This window comes from Betta splendens, chromosome 4, assembly GCF_900634795.4.
Source record: "Betta splendens chromosome 4, fBetSpl5.4, whole genome shotgun sequence".
In the NCBI taxonomy this organism is placed as follows: Eukaryota; Metazoa; Chordata; class Actinopteri; order Anabantiformes; family Osphronemidae; genus Betta; species Betta splendens.
The window spans coordinates 8,248,283-8,268,274 of record NC_040884.2 but is presented as its reverse complement, the minus strand read 5'-3'; the positions used below and the strand labels follow the sequence as shown (position 1 = coordinate 8,268,274).

Genomic DNA, 19,992 nt, shown 5'->3' with positions numbered 1-19,992 from the left:
AGCCGGCTTGTCCTAACAGGTTAAGTTTCTGAGAAACGTAATGATGAATGACTCGTACTTGACTTTGGGTGTAGTCATTCAAAACTCCCGTCTTTCTCAATCTCAGTGTTGCTGTGTTGGGATGGATGTTTGCAGCAAACCTCAAAACAAGTGCTGTGTGATATCAGTATTTTTAATATAGTTACACAAAGCTGGTACAAAACTGACACTGAAAATGTAAATAATTCAATCAGCTTTAAATATCAGCTTTACTGCAATCTTTACTACACAACAGTAGAAACCAGTGACATTTAGCAGTATTTATTTAACACATTCTTCATATTTGCAACAACATTAAAGTGCAATAGAACATCAAATACAACTCTTTGGCAACAAACCTAGATCCAGCAGTAGCCCAGTAAACTTGAATGGGGGGGGGGGGGGGGGGGGGGGGGCTGCTATTGTTTTAGTCTCTGTTTCCATCCTGAGCTCTAGCTCCAGGTTCGTGTTAGTTATGAACTAATCTGGGGATCGATACTGCATTTGCACATATCTTACTCACGCTGAGGAATCTCTACAAGTGCCAGGAGTATTTTCGCCCCAGTAAAAAATCAGACTCAAACGTGTGAAGCGCGGCTTTCCCAGCATCCTCATCCAACTTGACAGGTCTCATCTAGAGGTGGAGCAGTTGTCAGCTGATCAGTATGATGTCATCACTTGCTGGAATCCTGCAGAGACATGATCCGAAAAAGATTGACAATACGTCTCGTGTCTAATAACATTTAAAGAAATGCACACTTTCTAGTGTGGATCTAAACAGGAGGGTTACACATGCTACACCGATATGCTGCTAAAATAAAACCCCACTTTTGATCAATCAAGTCAACATTGCTGATTAAGACATGAGACACTTTCACCAATGAACCCTAACACTGACTCAGTGTTTTCTTGTTTAGCTTGTTTTATCCAGCTGGGTTAAAAAGACCCACCGTTGCTTGTTCAGGCTGGTTGGATTTCTTTAAATTCTTGCTGCAATAATAAATTACTGTTATTCCATTGACAGTTCCTAGAAGTCGAGCCTGCACCAGCACGCCTCAGACTCCCTCTCATCTTACTTACATGGCAAGTTTTTGCCCTCATTTTAGCAGTGTAGGACTCAATACCAACCTTTACCATATATTTAAAAATGTGACCAATACACAGACAATTTACACTACTGCCAAACACACTAACATGAGTTGGAAGCTCCTCAACTTGCTCCATAAATAAGCTAATGAGGAAAGTAACATTAGGAAGTGGGTAAATGTATGCAGATGAAATTACATCCAGTGAGGCATTAGGATGTTTTCTGGAAAGACTGATCTAATTTTTTGGGGCCAAAGTGAGGCAAAGATACTGATAAAAATGAAAGTTAATCAGGTCAGAGACCTCACATGTCTCCACAAACACACAAAGCGGCATTAATGACAAACGGTCAGCTAACTCTGCCGGTGTTATCTATGTAATTGCTAGTTTTGTATTGAGTTGCACTATTACATGTTGTATCATAATGTCTCTGTAACTGAGCCTATGCTTCCTTGCACACTTAGAACAGGAAAAACTTGAGACGTACAGCGTTCATATCCGGTGAAATCCTAAAGTAAAAACTTAACTTTTCCACCGTTTGATCAGTTCTGTTCTTTGAACATAATGGCTGGATGGCAAACCCTGGTCAGCGCCACACACATGACTACAGAAAACGTTTTTTTTTGGGATAAACAACATATTTCTGCACTTAGTCACAAAAAGATCTTAAGAAATCGAACAAAGGCGACAACTGCAGAAAAGCAATGCGTTTACACTTGGTCTGAACATACTTATTAGGTCAAAACGTAGGAACTGTACAACATGTTGAAAGCGTATTAGGATTTTATGAATGAAAAACCAAAAGCTTAAGTAAAAAAAAAAAAAAAACATACTGCATTTCAATAAAGTGCCACTTTGGCTTGAGGTTTAAGGCCGATGCAAGCAATGGCTTCCACAAGCTCCACTGTGACAAAATACCATTTGAAAAGAAAGTAATAAAGATCATCAGATCCTATGAAACTACTGCACGCCTCAATAAAAGGCAAATGGGGCAACACTTCCCTCAACCTCAAATCAAACAGCTGCTCCCAACTGACCGCTGTGTTCAGAGTTGATGGTTTATTGTGGAGGCAACACAGCAGGAGCCCTGGCCGAGGGGAGTCCGAGTGGGGGGGTGTACGGGGGAGGGGGCTCTACCCAGTGCACCGCCGCAGCTCCTCTGTAATCAGCCCATCTCTGGGTGTGTCTGCAGAGCTCTCGCCACTAATTTCATTGCTCTCAGACCGAGCCACACCACAGCGCGCAGGAAACTCCACTGCTGCGTGAAGGAGCAGGAGCCCGGGACGTATAGAAAAGCACGAGATCCCGCAAACGTCCTAAAGGAACTACAGCCACTGAAGGAACTGGTGACTGTAACACAGCAAGTGAAACAGAAAGCCTTTGCGCGATAACATCTCTCCGGTGCGAGTGTCAAGTCCTGTTTGCTCCCAGATATGAACGCTGTGTGCGCACCAGCGGAGCGTGGGGACAAACACGGACCAAACGCACGGAAGCGCGTCCATGAACCTGTCGTACCGTTGGAAGCAGCACATCATGGTGTCGCTGATGTGAACGTCCGTCTGGCCGGTCTCTTCGGCGGCAGGGAGGTCTTTGTGTTCTTTGAGGAACTTCTGCAGGTCGGTCAGAGGGAAGCCGTTCTTCTGGTAGTTCTGTTGGAGAAACAGTGTCATCGAAATGAAGTCAAAGAGGCGTTTTAATGGGATGATCAGGGGCCGAATCTAAAAAGGAGCCGGAGTGTTTGGCCTCGGCCAACGCCGACACACCTTGATGGTCTCGTAGGCGTCCGTGATGAGGGCGATGAAGAGCGACAGCACCATGTAGATGAAGAGGGAGATGAAGGAGTAGAGGTACGCGCGGCTGAAGAGCCACACCAGCGTGTTGGTGTCCTTCAGCTGAGCGAAGGTGGTGAACATGTCGTCGCCGTTCAGCAGCGAGAACAGACACTCGGCCACGCGACTCAAGCCTTCGAACTGGACGCAAGCAACACAGTACAGTCAAGAGTGAGCACCCGAGGCGGTTCACTGTGATGAATGCTAGGAAGGAAAGAGGAGGCTGATAGAAACAGAAGAGCAAACAACAAAGACATGGACGACTGAAAGCGGAGCGGCTGAATGGCAGCGGCAAACACCGTAAAAGTTCCCCCGGAGCGCGATAGCATCTGAATACAACATCCCACAGCGACATATGGACATGTGAGGATGTGTGGGATTGCATATCCAAAAACATCCTCTGTTTATCGCCTCGGTAAACACCGACCATCCTGGAAAGGGCGACAGGGACGCTACGGGGGATTCCTGCAGACGCCACAGTGAAGGAAATACGAGGCCAGAGCGCCGACAGAGTCACTCCATCCGCAGATGATGACGAGTAATAACTACTGTTATGAACCTGGACACTTTTTTTTTTTTTTTATACACATACAGCAGCTCTTCCTTTTGATCACCATCATCAACAGCTGTAGGGCGGCTGCTCCCAGACCATCCCGCATCTGCGTGCTGTTTGGACGCATACTCCTGCTCGGGCTTCCGTAAATTATTTATCCCAATGGGCAAAGACAGTAAAACACACGGGTGGGTCTCTGAGCAGGGAGTTCCAGTGACCAGCTGTGGTCCTTCCCTGTCCAAACATCCAGCTGCAGGCCGTATGTCTGCAGGCTTTATTTACCATCCCGCAACCTGTTGGTGACGTCTGTCTGAAGGGTGACACCGTGTTCCATGTGGGCTTTACGTGCACAGGACACGTCCCAGCTCCACCAGTAACAATGTTACATTACATCTCCTGCAAATCTGGAAGTATCGTAAACATCTGGTTGCTTCAGACAGAAAGAAGAATGAATCAAACAGCTCAGAGCACAAACGCTGTGGTCCCTGACGGTTACTAGACGCAGCACACACTGACGCCTAGTGGCTGTTGTGTGTGTTTACAGGGCCTTAGACCTGAAGGCCAATGAACCCGTGTTCCTTGTGGACAGGAACCCCTCCAAAAGGCGCAGACGTGTCCATTACCTTCTCGTGGTACGGGCCCAGTACGATCCACCCACAGAAGGTGTAGCCCAGGTAGATCATGCCGGCACAGCAGCAGAAGCGCAGGACCTTGGGGAAGGCTGCTTTCATGGTCAAAATCAGAACCTGCAGCAGACAAGAACGCAAGGTCGAAACCTTTGCTACACAAACAAGCTCTAACTGTTCAACTAGTTAAAGTCCATCTATACAATGCAGTTGTAGCTGCAGCCCTGTCACTAAAAGGCCTTGTTCACCGACGGAGAAAGGTTCAGACTCACGTTGTATTTCTGGAAGTATCCCAGGTAGCGGATGACGCCGACCCACACCATTAACGTGGACGTGCCCAGGAAGATGCTGCAGACATCGTAGCTAGTGAGACTCTACAGAGCAGAGAGAGAGCAGCGTTTAGCAAAGTCTGGTCTGTCGTGTCACTAGAACGATCAAACTTATGAGACACCATTCGTTTGCACATGAGCCGGGCTTGCGGCGAAGCTGCTTGGTGCCTTCCCGCTCCTCTGTCTGTCACCGACACATTAAAAATGAAAGCACGTGAAGACAGTTACTGTTGATTTGTCAAACACAAAAGGTCTTCAAATCAAGTGAGAGATTTAAGTCCAAAGTCCAGACATGGCGGTACCATTCAACAACGTCACAATTTGATTTCTCTCTGGATTAATAAATAACCAGATAAACAATAGGTCAGGTAGTCATGTCCACATTACAGTGATGCTGTCCATGCACTTTTCTGTCTTTAATCCTTTTGTCACTGATCATTTAACATTAACACAACATTTTGCTGCTTACATTTTGTATTTACTTCATCCAAAAACCTCATCTCCACTCTGAAGATGAACAAATATGATTCGGTGTACCTTGGCCTGTATTTCCATCTTCAGTATGGATCCAATTATCGCCAAGAGGTCACTGACTATTACCAGCAGATACCAGCCGTTCAGGAACTCCCTCTGGTCGTCCTCGCACACCTTACGGTTGTAGTTCTCGTGCAAGAACCGGGAGAATCGCTGAAAACACCACAATGCAAATTCAGTCCACAGAAAAAAATGTGAAAATCAGCATTTATGTACGCCATCGAGGACGTGTGCTGATGTATCTTCCCCATTGCTGGAATCCACGTGATTTGTGCTTATTGTGACATTTGAGAGGAAGGTTAAACAAGACTGAAAGTGTTGAAAAGCAGAAATTAGACCAAGAACGACAGAATCAGTAAAAAAAAACTAATGAGCACAGGAAGGAGCACATAAAGGGGGGAATCAGTGGGTTTGTGGAGCGTGTGGAGGCTGGAGACCCGACCTGAAGCAGCCTCACAGCCAGGACGATGGAGCGGCTGCACAGCACGGCTGACGTGAGGCAGACGAGGATGACGAAGCCGTCAAACACCAGGAGATAGTGCGTGTTCTTCTCAGCTGCAACACACACGCAATAAGCAATGTCAGACATTAATTATGCAAGCGCGTGTCTATGGCTTTATTGCCCTCCAGGTATCGAACCCGTGCCTCGTCCACCAACTCCACCTTACCGGTCCCAGAAATCCTCCAGTCTTTGCAGGCGCTGCTCTCGGCGTCAATGTGCAGGAATATTTTCACCTTCCCACTGTGACACTGGTTGTCGAACGTTATCTAGGGACAGGGTCGAGGGGAAGTGCGTCAGTGGAGCAGCGACAGACGTACAGTAGAAGATGTGAGCAATGCCTGCACGTTCTCTCTGCACACTGGCTGCTTGTGAGGGGGGGGGGGCGTACGGTGACAAAGAAGGCGTAGCAGTCGGGCAACTCCCGCGACCGCACCGTCTGCAGGTTGATCCCCTTCAGCTGGAAGCTCATTTTGATGCCGACGAGCCTGCGGAGGAACGGCGCGTTTAACAGGGGCTCCTCAGAGGCGCAGACGGAGACGGAGGCGCCCGCGCGTACCTGTAGAAGTCCAACTCGAAGAAGGAGGAGTTGTGGGTCCTCCACAACGTCGCGGTCCTGGGGTCCTGCGACATGCAAACTTCGGAGACACAGACGGAGTCAGAAAAGGCTGCACGGTACTGGAGCCCAGTAAGCGCCGTCCGTCCCACCTGTCTCTATCTGGGCGTCTATGTCATAGGCCCGGTCGGACGGGTCGGCGCTGCCCTTCTTGTAGTACTCCTTGCAGACCACCAGGGGCAGCAGCCGGCCGTCCTCGTCCTCCGTGTAGGCGATGGGACCCACGGAGAGCCGCCCCAGCTGGCTGTACTGTAAGGATCAGACGCGTCGGGTGAAACCGGGGGTCCGGGCGGCACCAGAGGGGCCGCGGGCGGCACCAGAGAGGCCGCGGGCGGCCGGACTGGCCTGGACTTGCCTGGTCCAGCGCGTAGAACAGGCCGTCGTACACGGCGCGCTGCGTGTAGACGGCCACGCAGTAGTCGTCCTCGTCCACGCCGCTGTAGCCCTTCAGGAAGAGGTGCTTGAGGGCCATGGTGGTCTCCTCCTTGTAGGACACCACCAGCTGGTTGTTGAGGCCGAACAAGATGAGCTGGGGAGGAAAAACTCAAATGAAAGGCTTCTCAGACTTCTGGAAATTGAGAAGATTCTACTTTATTTCAGACCCTGTCATGATCACAGTAAAAGCAAGGGGAAAGAGGTGTTGCCCTCAGGTGTTATGGTGCCGTGTCCTCCATACCTGTGTGGTGATCATGACAATCTTGAGGATCTGCACTCCCATCTTCCAGGGCTTGTGTCGCCGGGCCCTGTACTTCTCACACGGGCTCATGAAGTAGTACCTCAGGTCATCCCTCAGGTTCTCCTCCTTGATGACGTCTTGGGTGGAGTCGGAGCTGGACGGAGGGGGACAACGCAACGGTTCAGGGTGGACACACAGTGGACGAGGTTGAAGCCCCTTCTTGGGCAACGCTTTGGCGCGTGCGTCGCTCGGGAAGCGGAGGACACTGCGTGCATTCATGCCGCTGCCGGGTTCAAGTCCAAGGTTTGCTCAGCGGTCGCTGCTGCCAGCAGCCACTCACACACTGGAAACCTCCGACGGGACTTTATGTTACGGCTGCTAAAATTAAACTGGAACATTTTTGATTAATTTACGCATTTTTAGCTTTAAATGCGAAAACATTAATATGTATTAAATGACTGTTGTTGTCGTTTTACCAGTAGCTGAGTTTATTTTCACGACTTGATTCGTTCCTACATGAGCTTCAAGTTTAGGAAACTGTTTTTTTCCAGGTGACACAAACGTGGATGAACACGCAGCCGAGCTCCGTCCGAACTTCCAGGCCCTGAGAGGAAACGCTCACCTCACCGAGTTACTCCTGTCCAGGTACCGAACCAGTAACTCCATGACCGCCTGCGATTGTTATCCATATAATTGATCGACGGCGGTTCACATCAGGTTGACGCGCACACGCTTCACGAGCAGCCGTTTCCTCAGCTGGGTTTTCAGTGTGACGCGCAGCTTGCACTCAGCCAATCAGGAAATCAGTTTCAGGCGGCGTCCAACATGCGGTCCGAGGTCCACTAGGGGTCTCTACGGTCCGCCTGAGAAGTATTGGATCGCATGACCTACGAGGCCGCACCACTAAACGCTGAAATCAAAACGCCTTCCCAGCCAGTTTGATTTAAAAGAAGTACACAAGTCCATCACTATTCAGGTGAATGCTTGATAAGTTAACATCTTTTTTCAAATTTGTTTTGAATTTAAGGAACTATTTACACATTTTCTCATAATTTGTGTGTGCTTTTATTTTCCTTCAAATTTCAACATACACATTTAAGCTTGTCAGATGTTTTTTTTTCTTTCTTCTGCAATTTTGCCCAACTGACAAAATATATGGTCACAATTGTGGACATGCTGGAGCTTATCCCAGCTGTTAGAGGGCGAGATGTGGGAGGCAACCTGGGCAGATCCATGGTCGGGTCCATCACAGGGACACATACAGAGAACAACCACTTTCTCTCTCTATCACTCTCTCACACTCACACAGACACAATTTGGAGCATCCAAATAACCTGTTTAAAAAATATTATAATTTCAAAATTGTTCTTTTAAACTTCTAGTTTTAGTGTTGCAAATTGTGTTCCTGATTTCACCAATATGTCTGCACTTAAAGTAAAAAACAAACATGTCTTTACAGCCCCTGCAGCCTCCTGCTGTTTGATACTGGTCAGGTGAACTGCATAAAGTTTAAAATAATGATGGCAAAAGGTTGCAGGTTAAAGTAATCAAACAATAGGCTCAAAGGATGATTTGTGCAAGATTTGATTTGTGACTATGGTAGTTTCATGGACAAAACATAGTTTGCTGAACAGTTTTTTCCCTGTGACAGGTGTGAAAAATAAAAACACTCAGCCTTTCCTCAGAAATTAGATCAATATTTCAAGCCCTCAATTAATAATCAGCAACACATTATTTATTTAAAAACACAAAAATAAATATTTGATCCCATAAAAATTACAAAACCCATTTATTTACACTTTAGCAATTTTCCCACAGACACACTTAAGTAACAGTAAAGTAAACAAAGGCTGATTAATGCTGGTAAACTTGTCTGTCTCTGTTCTGCTTTGATGATGTAGAATCCATCTACTCTACTGGACACGTCTCTTGAACTGGAACTGATTCAAATGGTGTCTTATCTTCAGACGAGGTTCCCACGTCCTGCAGAGAAATACAATATATTAAATGTTATAAAACCTCTTGCTGTCCAACAGCTTGACACATTAATAAATACAGAGACTGGCATCTGCTGTTACAAAATCAGTTGCCTTTGACCAGTCACACCATTACATCTCTAATGATAGATCTTAATGAGATAAGTCATAGACAACAGTGATTTTGTTTTACTGTATTTTGCAAACACTCACCTCAACATCATTCTGCGAAGGCCGTCTTGCTGCTGGCTGAGGTCTGGATGCTGCATCCTCTTTGCTGGCTTCATCTTGTGAACTGTTCTTCACGTTCAAAGGTTTTTTCTTTGACTGAGCTGATTTTGATTCAGTGGGTTTAGTTCTCGTTTGGACAGCACCATTGCCACCACTTGCTTCAGCTGGGCCCTGCTGGGTCTCTGGGTCTGACATTGCAGAGTCAGTCTGCTGAGCCTCGCGCTGTGCAGCATCCATCTCATCCTCACTATAAGCACCAGTGCCATTTCCTATATTTTCAACAAATACAGGCCTGTGGACTCGTCTTTGATGAACCTGGTTCCTCTGTAATCTGGGATCATTGGCTTCATTCAATTGAGCTTGTTGTGGTGCATCTCCTACTGCTAAGGGAGCCTGGCCCTCAATTCTCTGGAGCGGAGGCTGCGGTTCTTCCAGTTGTGGAGCAGGTGGATCCCTCCGGTGGCGCCGTAGAGGAGCAGTGATGCCGTGCTGGAAGGCTGCCTGAACGCTTCCATACATGAACACCTGTAAAATAATCAATTAAATACTGGACATAAACATATTATTTTATGTGTCCGCGATAATTGATGAAGGGCCCTCACCAAAATAGAGAGTACGATAGTTAATAGAACGGGGATCTGTAAGGTCACAGGTAGATCTTTGAGGAGGGCTCGAAGAAACTCACTAATCCCTTGGCCAAGGTGCTTCAGCGGCTCTGTGATGAAGGTGGTGATGGTAACTGAGATGGCCTAAACACAGAGGGAGGTTTGTACAGGATGCATCAGATTTGAATATTCAACATTTGTGGGGTTAAACTACATCACATTAATAAAGTTCATTTTATCTATATATCTAAATGTAGATGTAAACAGAGCATGGAGACCTACCTTGGTTGGAGGAACTAGAAGAATGGGATTGACTAGTATGGCTTCATGGTACTTCTTACAAGGGTCATCCTGAAGAGTCCAAGTGCTTCTGTACCACTCTATGAGAAAACAACAGGTTATGGCTTAAATACAAACCAACAGATTCCTAGAAATACTGTACTGTACACCCATACTAATTATTTTCATTACCAACCAATTACACAGCATTAACCACATAAAATGACACCTACAAAAAGGCCTTTTGTGTGTGCGAAACGATGTAAGTGAGGGAATTCATAAACACACTGTGGTCTCTATACTTACTAACTAGACTGGGCCAGATTTACTTCTTATGTGCACACACTGACACACGTTACAAAATTTTTGTCTTTACAAAACAGATTGTGCCAACATTTCACTCTACTCCTCTTTTAAATTAAAATACAGTGTTGCACTGCATCATGACCACTGATCACATGATCACACTGATCATGCAGCATTGTCACATGGTGTCAAAGTAAACATATGCACACGTTACCACTTAGATTATCAATCCAGTCAATTTTCTTCACTCCAGTGCATTTTTCATTGATACCATCCATCTTCACCATGTTATTTTGGTGTTCAGCAAAGGCGATCTAACAAAACAAAAAGGGAATAAAGCTCCTACAAAAGCGCCTACAAAAACAACATGAACGACTGCTAAAACATGTGCAAAAGAACTGAGCTCTACTTCACCTTGTACAAATAAAACCAGTTCCAGATAATACTGACGAAGAAGCAGAATGCAAACAGTCTTTTGAACTGCACAAACCAGGACACGACTGACCACAGCTGAGTGCAGATGACGGCTACAACAAGCAGTATAAACAGTGTGATCTGAAACGACAGAACAAACAGCATGAAACATGAAACATATACTATAAAAACATCAAATAAAATGGCCCAAGTTAGTCTGTGGAACACAAAAAAAAATAAACAGATGTCAGATGAATTAGAAATAAAGCGACTCACTTTTATCAGTGTGTCAATCTCCACACCAAAGGTGTCTTCAAAACGCCACCTCCAGGCCTCATAATCATGTGGTTTAAGATCGATCAGAATCTGGCTGATGGCGTTGTCCAGAGCTCCCGTCCTCCAGTTGTCTTCACCTTCCAAAAGTGTCCGAATCTCTCTCATGGATTGTTGGGACACTTTGATTTTGGCATCATAGAAGACATCTGACGAGTCACTGGGCTGTGGCGCAAGGAGGACAAATTACAATGTTTGGGATTATACCACCTGAGAAGGGGTGCAGATTGTGTTGGTTATTAGCTGTTAGTGTTAACAACTTATAAAGACAATTGTCAGTTTGATCATTCAAAAGCAAATAAGGCAAAGTTGTAGATGACCAAGAAGTGGACACGCAATATCCTCCAGGTTGGCTGAACAAATAAGTGGTCCTGTGAGGTGTGTGCAAGCATCTGTCCCTCAGATAAGCAGCACATTTAGCAGTCAAAACACAGCAGAGAGCAAGTTTTAGGCTTGGCTTTCTCGCCACACACTGGCAACATAAGTACACATCAGCGAGGCTGGGCAGCCTGGGAATACCGAGGTTGGTTGGCTGTGTCTCTGAGCAGATATGGTCAAGCCCATTCCTTTTAAGCATCCAGTTGGATGATGGCTGGACTCTGAGATGGGGAGTAGAGGGAGGAGAAAGAGAAGAGAATTGGCAGGTATGGTGGCTTCATATTAGGTGGAGGCTGGGTGACCCGCCGTCCTGAAGGACTGACAGGGAAGATCATTCTTCCAGGAGAAGCAGTGTTCACAGAGAGGAAAACTGTTAAAAGGAGAATGACGGACATCCGGTCTTGTAGCTTTATACTGAGTTGGCTCTCAGCCCACCCCCATCATCACCTCTAACCCCATTAGCTGTGACCCAGGTTCAAGTAGACGCTGGCATATTCATGACGACTTCTCACTGCTGGAATTGGCAGGAAGTCTGTGGAATGTTTGTTTACAACGACCAGAGAAACAAAGTCCTCCTCTCAGGGCCCTGTTTTACACATCTGGTTTCTACTAAATTACTGAGGCAGAGCTTTGCTTCGAAAAACTAACAAATATGAGAGAAAAATCAACAGGTTGGCTGTGTATAACTCTGTCCCTTCTCCCTCACCCCTCCCTTCCCAGGTCCAATCTAGCTCACCAGCTGTGCCTCTATCTATCCTCTTCCCCTGTTGTGACTCCCTTCAAGGACAACTGTTGGACTGACCTGTAAACAGCCTCGGTCATACTTCTATAAACAACACTTCACCACACTGATGCAGATACACCCCCTCCCACCCCACCTTACAGTCTCACTGTCTGCTCTCCGGCCTTATCCATCTGTCCTGATGAACCCAAGAACAAATTCCTGCAAGGTTTCCACTTGTACTGTGTGCCACTGTATGTGCGTGTGTTTTTATTGTTTGTACTGCAATTGCTTCCACTGTCGGACTAGCGCCGGTCAAGCTGGCTGCTGATGAGAATTTCCCCGCTGTGGGACTAATAAAGGCATTCTATTCTATTCTAGGTTTCTGACTGTAATGTTTATTTAAGATCATCAAACATGTCCTCAAAGTCACGGGACACATCATAAAATAATAAGGACAATTTACCGAACCAACTCGCTGTATTTCCCTCAGGAGTCTGCTAAGGAATCGCTTAAAGACTGGATTACACGATGGCTGCTGGGAGATTTCTGTGATCTTCTTATTTTGTTGTTCAATCTGTGTGAAAGCAAAGCACACATTTCCTGAATCTTTGCCAAATGACAAACATCATGGCAGATGACATTGGTCATTAATAAAAAAGACAGTACTACAGACACACAGTAGAAATTCCTTTGTAAATGTCCTGAATAATTAGTCTGAATAATAATTATATAATGTGTTTTGTTTGTCTGTATTTAAACAGAAATGAGGAACCTGTGTGCACATACACGAAATGTGGGATAATCAGGTGACTAAAATGAATCAATGTTTATCCTTATGTTTTGTGAACCATTTAAAATCACCTGATTTAAATAAACATAATTTAGGTGCGGCATTTATTTCAAACGCTCTAAATAACAGTTCTACAACACAGTTTACCTAAAAATAAAAAGCATATTACAAGGTACTAACATCCACAGCACAGACCTGCCTCTGCATGTCCGCTAACTGTCTGCCACACGACTCCAGCTCCGCTTGGCCGGAGTCCTGAGTGTGCGCCCTCCTCTTGGTTCCCACAATATTGTTGTTCGCCGTCTGAAAAACAACGTGGCGTTACACGCATCCGTGTCGTAGTAATTATGGAACAATTAGACGTTCCGCGTCGCCCAACCTCAGCTGGCTTCCTCATAGACTTGGTGGTAGCATCGTAGTTGAGCATATCGTAAGGATCCACCCAGTCGTCGTCCACCTGCTGCCCCGTTACAACCAGGGTCAGACAGCACAGTAGAACGACGAGCATCGTGGCCCGATAAAGGCGGTAATTTACAAGTTCTGGGTAGATGATAAAATGGAAAGGAAAAGCGAAGCGCTACGCTTCCTCTGGCTAAAGCTAAAGCTAACAGGAGTTACGCTACATCAGTAACATTTAGGCGTTAAATTACAGTTTAAACTTAGTGAAAACAACAGCACTATCAACTTGCATATGTGTATGTTTACGTACGTTGATAACGCTGCTTCTTTTACTTCCTATTCCTTCTTTTCCAGTTCAATTGACAAACAGCTGAAGAACATTACTGCCACTTACCGGCTGGCGTGCGAAAGACTGACACGTGGAGGAACGCGGGCAAGCCGCAAAGGCTGACGGGAGTGTAGTTTTTACTGGCAGATTCCAATTATTTTTAGTTTATCACAATGTAAGATAAGACAAACTTTATTCATCCCACGATGGGAAAATTCTTTGTAACCAGTATTGTCATTAATTATTGTACCTACAAATAAACCTAATGTGCAAATAAACAATTTTCAAATATATACAGACAATAAAAATATTCCATTAAAGTGTAAATAATTTGTACCACTAGTGCAAGCTGCACAACTTATGATGCACAACTGCAGGTAGAGTTGCCAGAAGAAGAACTGACAGCAGTGAGATTTGGGTGTTTCAGATGAAATCAGTCAGTAATTCAGATGAGAACTAAAGACTAAAATTTGTTTTATAATTGTTATATCCAGAAGAGCAACTTAGTGTTTTCTGGTGCAATAGTTTGAGGCTAAAAGATAAATAAAATATCAACACTGAAGCACTGCATGAAATATTAAACACATCAAAACATTTATTGAATCATTGTTTATATGTCATTCTCGTCAATATTTTGAAGAACGGCTTGTTGTTTCTGTTTTGATTACAGTTCGAGAACCACTGCAATCAAGCAGTTCAAGGAAAATCAGGTACATCTTTAGAAAGATGTACACAGACAATCAATATACATCAATATCATAGCATCTCCAGAGATGGAAGAACGTTGTATGTTTCTAAAAAACGGTAGGAACCACGACGATCACCATAGTTCGGTTTTGTACCCGTCCTTGTTACAGGAGCTCAAACTGTGACAACGCACAAAGCCCCATGATGCTCACATTAATGTGAGCAGTCAGCAGGAAGCACAGAGATGCCGGCTTGTGTTTATTTTCCTTTTCTCCCTTTACCGCCCCTCGACTGTCTGCCTTTTCCTTTGCCGCCTCTATTGTGCTGCTCCTTCTTCCCTGCTGCCCGCATGTCTTTCTTCATGCGGCTATCCACTACTTTGAAGACCCCCTTGACGCCCGGGGGTCGTCTCACTTTCTTGCCGGCCCCCTTTTTGGTCACAACATACGTCACCTCTCTCTTCTCCTTGCCCAGGCCGGCTTTCTTGTAGATACTGGCAGAGTGAAGACGAGACGAAACAGAAGGATTCAAAATTCACTTTTAGAGAAGTTCAAAGAGTGTAGTTCTGCTTCACCATGCAGCTCAAACACCATACCTCTTTAGCTGAGCCATTTTCTCCCTCTCAGAGATGTCCACTGTGTTAACAACTGCCTCTGCTTTCTTCTTGGCCTGCTCCATCTTCTTCAGCATCTGGAGGAGTCACATTCAAATCAATTAAACTATTCAGACTTTCAAATTTTCTAAGCATAAATAATTCTCCACTCATCTTTCTTGACCAAGTTCAAGAGTTTGCCTTACCCTCTTCTTCTTCCTGGCCTTGGCCTCAGCAACACGTTTGATGGGCCGAGCATCGATCTCCCTCCATTTTTGTTTGTACTCCTCCACCATCTCTTTGGTGACTGGCACTGGTTTTTTCCGATGTCTTCGTTCATCATTCAGGAACCACTCTGGCACCTCCCAGGCGTCCTCTGAGCTAGCAAACCTGCAGGAGCATGCGATCGGCTTATTATCGACATGTACCGTAGTTCATTAGCAGTTGTGGTTTCTAACTTTGAAACACAAACAGATAAACACTAGGAGCAAGTAAGTGAGCACTGTGCATCAAAGATTCACTTGGAAGTCTATTATCCCCTCACATTATACTTACATTCTTTCTGGTTTAGAGCCCAGAGTTAGACGCATTTACAAAACACCTAATGACTAATGTTCTACAAGTCGTCAGGTAACACTGTCTGGACAACACACCCACCTGTGGAAGGAGTCGTCCATCAGGTCTCTGGCTCTTTTCTTGGAGGTTGCGATCTGACAGCCGATGGCCAAACCTTCTGCATCCAGGATCCTGGCTTTCTTACCTGAGGAGCACAGACAAACATTGTTTGTTTCCAAACTTTATTGATTCCCATATAATTTCTCCCTCTACTTGTTGGTCACTACTCCAGACTAGTTCAGGGCATTTTAAATGGTCTGCTAGTCTGACTGTAGCTTCATTCTAAATGCATGCAGGAATAAAAGCGCTGTTCATGACTCACTGGTGCTTTCTACGGGGACGACCTTGAAGTCCTCATTGTCACCATCTCCAGACGTTTCACCAGTGTCTTTGGCTTGTTTCATCCTGGCAATTTCACTGTAAAAAAGTAATGTCATTTATTTAAACCATTATCAATAAAAATAAACTACAGACATCCAGTATAAATGAGGCCGTACTCCTCGTCGTCGCTGCTGTCATCGCTGTCGCTGTCACTCTCCTCTTTAGCTTCCTGTGATGGTCCTGCCTCTTCCTCTTCTGGTAGAATAGCTACATCGTCCACCACTTTGTTCTCCTCTTCTTCAGCTTTCCTCTTTGTGCCTTTTCCTGTCAAAACCCCAAACCATTAATATGTTTATTGGCTCTTGACTTAGGACAGGACAACTACAGTGTTACACAATGTGTACAAATGATGCAGTTTGTTGTAAATGGTCACCTGTTTTTTTGCTCTGGAGCCACTTAGTCTGTTGCAGTTCACTCTGTGCATCTCCCTCTAGGTCAATCTCAGAGAAGATGCCCTGTTGGGAAAAATACAGAACAATCACAGATCACACAAAAATCAACTGGCGAATCAGGTGAATGGAGAGAAGGTGGCATCATTATACAACACTAGATAGAGGAACTGTCTAAGTGAGCAGACAAACCTTGCTGAACCACAGGCTGGTCTCTCGCTCTTCCTTCTCATCCTTTCCCTCCAGGTCCACCAGCAGCCCCCCACCTTTCTCCTCTTCATCATCATCATCATCATCATCATTCTCTTCCTCAGCAAACTGTACCCTGGAGAAAAGATGGGACTATCAATTAGTGGGCACATACTTAATCTCACCCTTGTCTGAATTACTTACACCCATTCTTAGGTGGTCCGTGTGGTTTTAGACATTCTGATCTGAACAATTACTTACTTCTTCTTTGGTGCCTTCTTCTCCAGCTCTTTCTGCTTCTGCACCACCTCCTCAAAGTCTTCGTCATCTAACTCTGAGTCTAATGACATTTTATCGTCATCATCCTCCCCCTCAGATAGGCTTATGTCATCTTCTCCATCTATCAGAGCATCTGCTGCCTGCATGTCTCCCTTACATATATCAGCCAGCACCTGGTGAACATAATTGAGAAACAGAAGACATTGAACTGTTTGAGAAAAAGTCAAGAAATCTCCACTTAATCTTCATAAGAAACAGTCTTTTGTTCCATTTCAACCCACATGGAAGATATATTACCTTTTTCTTCTTCATGGTGTGGAGGGAGAACAGGAATGAGTCCTCTGTGTCGGCAATAGAGACGCCTGGCAGATCCATCTTCAGCTCCACTCTCTCCCTCTGCTTCCTTCGCTCTTTTAGCAGCTTCTTTTTCTTCCTAATGGAGGTTGAACGTTATGAGATCTTTGCTATAAAGCAACTGAACAATCATTATTTATCAATCCACTTTAGGTTGTAAAGTAAAGTTTTAATAATCAAGCTGCAAAAATTGTTGTATGCAATGAGCCAGGTGAGATTAATGTACCTTCTGAGCTCAGCTACTTCCTCAGCTTTCAGCTCTGCCAGCTTCCTCTCAGTTTCCCCATCCTCCTCCTCCTCCTCCTCTTGCTGCTTCTTCTCTGGTTCTTCATCTGAGTTGCTCTCTTCACCTTCATCACAATCTAAGCTAAAAGACAAAGCAGAAGTAACTTTTATTTTCCAATGACAGATAATGCATTAGATTTAGATTATTTCGTTTTTGGTAAATGTCATGAGTTACCTCATCTCCTGGTCAAGCTTTGCCTCCTTCAGTTTTTTTACCAGAAATCTTCTCAGCTTAGTCCTCCAGCTCAGCAACAAGCTAGAGAAATGTAGGAAAGAAAAGCCATTCCATGCATGAGACACATAACTGTGGGTAATGTAGCATTGGTAAAAACTTTAAAAAGGTATTTCTCACTACCTTCCCATAGCAGCACATCTGCTTTGTGAATTAAAAGGAAAAACAGTACAAATAGTTGTTTTCTTAAGCAAAACTCAGATTTACCGGAGCTCTTTGCGGCCCAACACTTTGATGTCATGACAACATTCCTTTATCTCATCAGTAGTTGCACCATGAGACTCCAGGTCTGGGTTGTCAAAGGTAATCTGAATGAAGTAAACAGAGTCAGACCAGCAACACAGACAGGCACATGTTTCTACTGTGATCTACATTTAGACTTACTTTGTGTTAGCAACGCATTAAATTAAATCTGGTTTCTTTCACCAAAAGTTAACTGAACCTCAATTGTGATTAGTTGAAATATTTAAAGGGCCAAGAACAATAGTACAGATATCTCACCACACTGGCTTTGCTCAAAAAATCCACAGGGTTGTCAGCTTTTAAAAAAGCAGTCACTGTGAAGCTGTGGTAGAGCGTCAGATCACCATCCATGTAACCCTCAGCCTTAAACAGAGGAAGAGAATCTTGATCAGAAATGAATGTAATACTGGAGGCAAAATGGCCTGTGTGGTTTGTTTTTCTCATATTTGGAACAGTGTACATACTTTTGGTTTCTTGACAGGAACCAAGTCCTTCACTGTCTTGACCTGCACCTCCACTTCTTTGAACGCGTGTTTAGGGTCAAAGAACTTATTGTCGATTTTGTCTGGGGCAACAAAACCTGATGCCAAAAATGAAAACTTGATTTAGATGTAAACTGTATTTATAAAATTCCAACCTTGGGACAAATAATTTGCTGTTGGCACTGACCCTGACAGATGACAAAGATCTCTGCAGACTCATTCCTGGATGCCTGTGGCTTTGTGGCCTGCACCTTTTTAAAGAACTGCTGGAAGATCCAAACCAGAGGCTGGTAGTCTTTAGAGCGGAAGACCTTGGTCACAAAAGTACCACCTTTGGTAAGAAATTCACAAGCTAACTTCAGAGCCATCAGGGTCAGATGAGCTGTGGGTGTGAGGGTCAACAAAAGGAGGTAAGAACATTTGAGTCATCTTATAATCAAATGCTGTATCACAATCTGATAAATTAATGAGGGACTATTATGTTTAAAGTTTCGTTTTTAGCTGAATTTACCTTGTGAAAAGGCATCATGTTGCCAGTTTGCCCCCACATTTGGGGCGCCATCATTTAACACAACATCAACCTTCCAGGTCTGAAGCTCCTTTTTTAAAGCCTGCACAGACAATAGAAAATTTCTTACTCAAAACATGCTTGTAAACCACCAACTGATCAATAGATTGTGTTTTTAGAGAATTACGCCTATTAAGAAATTTTAACAGTGATCATTTTACTTTATTACTGCATAAAATAGGTAAAGAGTGCAGCAGCTGCCTTACCTGTCTACATTTGTCTGTGGTGATGTCTTCTTGCAGTGTCACCACGTTGGGGATGGGTTTGATTGGCACCAGGTCAACACCTGACAGAGAAAACGAATTTTGCGTTACAGTCTCTGAGTGCAGAACAGTCTTAAATCTTCTTCGGTCTGGATTTAGAAAACACTCACCAATAATAAGACTTGAAACAGGCATAAATTTGGAAGCAACTTGTAACCTGCAAACAGATTTAAATAGGATATGAACACAAACGCACGACATTAGACATAAACAGTGTCTATATTTACAGTTTAGTTTCATATTTATCGTTCGTCATTTTGCTATAATGCTGTAATCACACAAAGTGACTTCCCCCCCCAAAAAACTGTGACAGTAACAGTAAATTACAAATGATCTGAGAAAGTATTGACAGACAGCTCACCATCCACCCGGTGCAGCACACAGGTCGACCAGGGCTCTAGCCTTCTGTAGGAACTGAAATTTGCGGTTGAGCTGGATAAGTTTAAAGGAAGAACGAGACCGATAACCTAAAAGCGAAGAGATAACACGTTATAAGACAGCTGACATGTCATGATCCACTGCACTGTTTAGCCTTACTGAGTCAGTCAGCTAATCAGTCACTAGACTCTTGCCGTTTTAAACATATCGTTCTACGTTACCCGTTTCTTTTGCCAAGTGGTAGAATTTGTCTTTTCTGGTCTTTCCAACTTTGAGTTTCTTCCCCATGTTTGTAGTTCTGTTCTAATGGACTTTAACAGAAAATGCTAACACACTTTGGGAGAACTTAAAACGCTCAAACGTCCATAAAAACAACACGTGCGGCTGCCTCGGCGCAGACGTTTGACGTCACACTTTCGGCGTTTCTTCTTCTTCTTCTTCTTCTTCTACTACTACTTCTTCTTCTTCTTCTTCTTTTATTTTTTACGGAACGTTGTCGCCACCTTTTGTCGTAAAATTGGAACTA

At 44.5% G+C, this 19,992-nt stretch overlaps 3 protein-coding genes and 1 long non-coding RNA gene across 9 annotated transcripts; 1 reads left to right on the top strand and 3 right to left on the bottom strand.

Annotated features, from left to right (window-relative positions):
• Positions 1-156: 156 nt before the first annotated feature.
• mcoln2 (mucolipin TRP cation channel 2) lies at positions 157-7,558 on the bottom strand. The gene is made up of 14 exons (XM_029148858.3): positions 7,389-7,558; positions 6,767-6,920; positions 6,446-6,619; positions 6,183-6,339; positions 6,034-6,112; positions 5,866-5,962; positions 5,644-5,743; positions 5,418-5,530; positions 4,979-5,128; positions 4,385-4,486; positions 4,110-4,232; positions 2,868-3,074; positions 2,620-2,753; positions 157-707 (listed from the first exon to the last, which is right to left on the bottom strand). Exons 1-14 carry the CDS (start codon positions 7,430-7,432, stop codon positions 671-673), a joined length of 1,671 nt encoding a protein of 556 aa, XP_029004691.1. The 5' UTR covers positions 7,433-7,558; the 3' UTR covers positions 157-670.
• Positions 6,932-9,499, top strand: LOC129604006 (uncharacterized). The gene is made up of 2 exons (XR_008694528.1): positions 6,932-7,069; positions 7,318-9,499. It is a non-coding gene; the product is annotated as an uncharacterized LOC129604006 (long non-coding RNA).
• On the bottom strand, positions 8,480-13,950 carry clcc1 (chloride channel CLIC-like 1). 6 transcript variants are annotated; one of them, XM_055508276.1, is made up of 10 exons: positions 13,512-13,950; positions 12,983-13,105; positions 12,476-12,586; positions 10,854-11,075; positions 10,578-10,718; positions 10,378-10,477; positions 9,861-9,958; positions 9,576-9,722; positions 8,956-9,498; positions 8,480-8,749 (listed from the first exon to the last, which is right to left on the bottom strand). In XM_055508276.1, exons 2-10 carry the CDS (start codon positions 13,007-13,009, stop codon positions 8,675-8,677), a joined length of 1,464 nt encoding a protein of 487 aa, XP_055364251.1. In that variant the 5' UTR covers positions 13,010-13,105; positions 13,512-13,950; the 3' UTR covers positions 8,480-8,674. The 6 variants fall into 6 exon arrangements, with proteins under 6 accessions (XP_055364251.1, XP_029004689.1, XP_055364250.1 ...); XM_029148856.3 differs by having other exon boundaries at positions 12,998-13,105; positions 13,512-13,830; XM_055508275.1 differs by lacking the exon at positions 13,512-13,950 and adding an exon at positions 13,182-13,505.
• Positions 13,951-14,099: 149 nt separating this feature from the next.
• Positions 14,100-19,895, bottom strand: ftsj3 (FtsJ RNA 2'-O-methyltransferase 3). Its single transcript, XM_029148821.3, has 21 exons — positions 19,688-19,895; positions 19,450-19,555; positions 19,199-19,245; positions 19,032-19,111; positions 18,769-18,868; positions 18,445-18,639; positions 18,240-18,355; positions 18,034-18,138; positions 17,740-17,840; positions 17,476-17,556; positions 17,242-17,382; positions 16,959-17,094; positions 16,644-16,834; positions 16,386-16,518; positions 16,178-16,259; positions 15,921-16,068; positions 15,746-15,840; positions 15,466-15,568; positions 15,015-15,198; positions 14,812-14,906; positions 14,100-14,709 (listed from the first exon to the last, which is right to left on the bottom strand). Exons 1-21 carry the CDS (start codon positions 19,752-19,754, stop codon positions 14,475-14,477), a joined length of 2,541 nt encoding a protein of 846 aa, XP_029004654.1. The 5' UTR covers positions 19,755-19,895; the 3' UTR covers positions 14,100-14,474.
• Between the last annotated feature and the right edge of the window lie 97 nt (positions 19,896-19,992).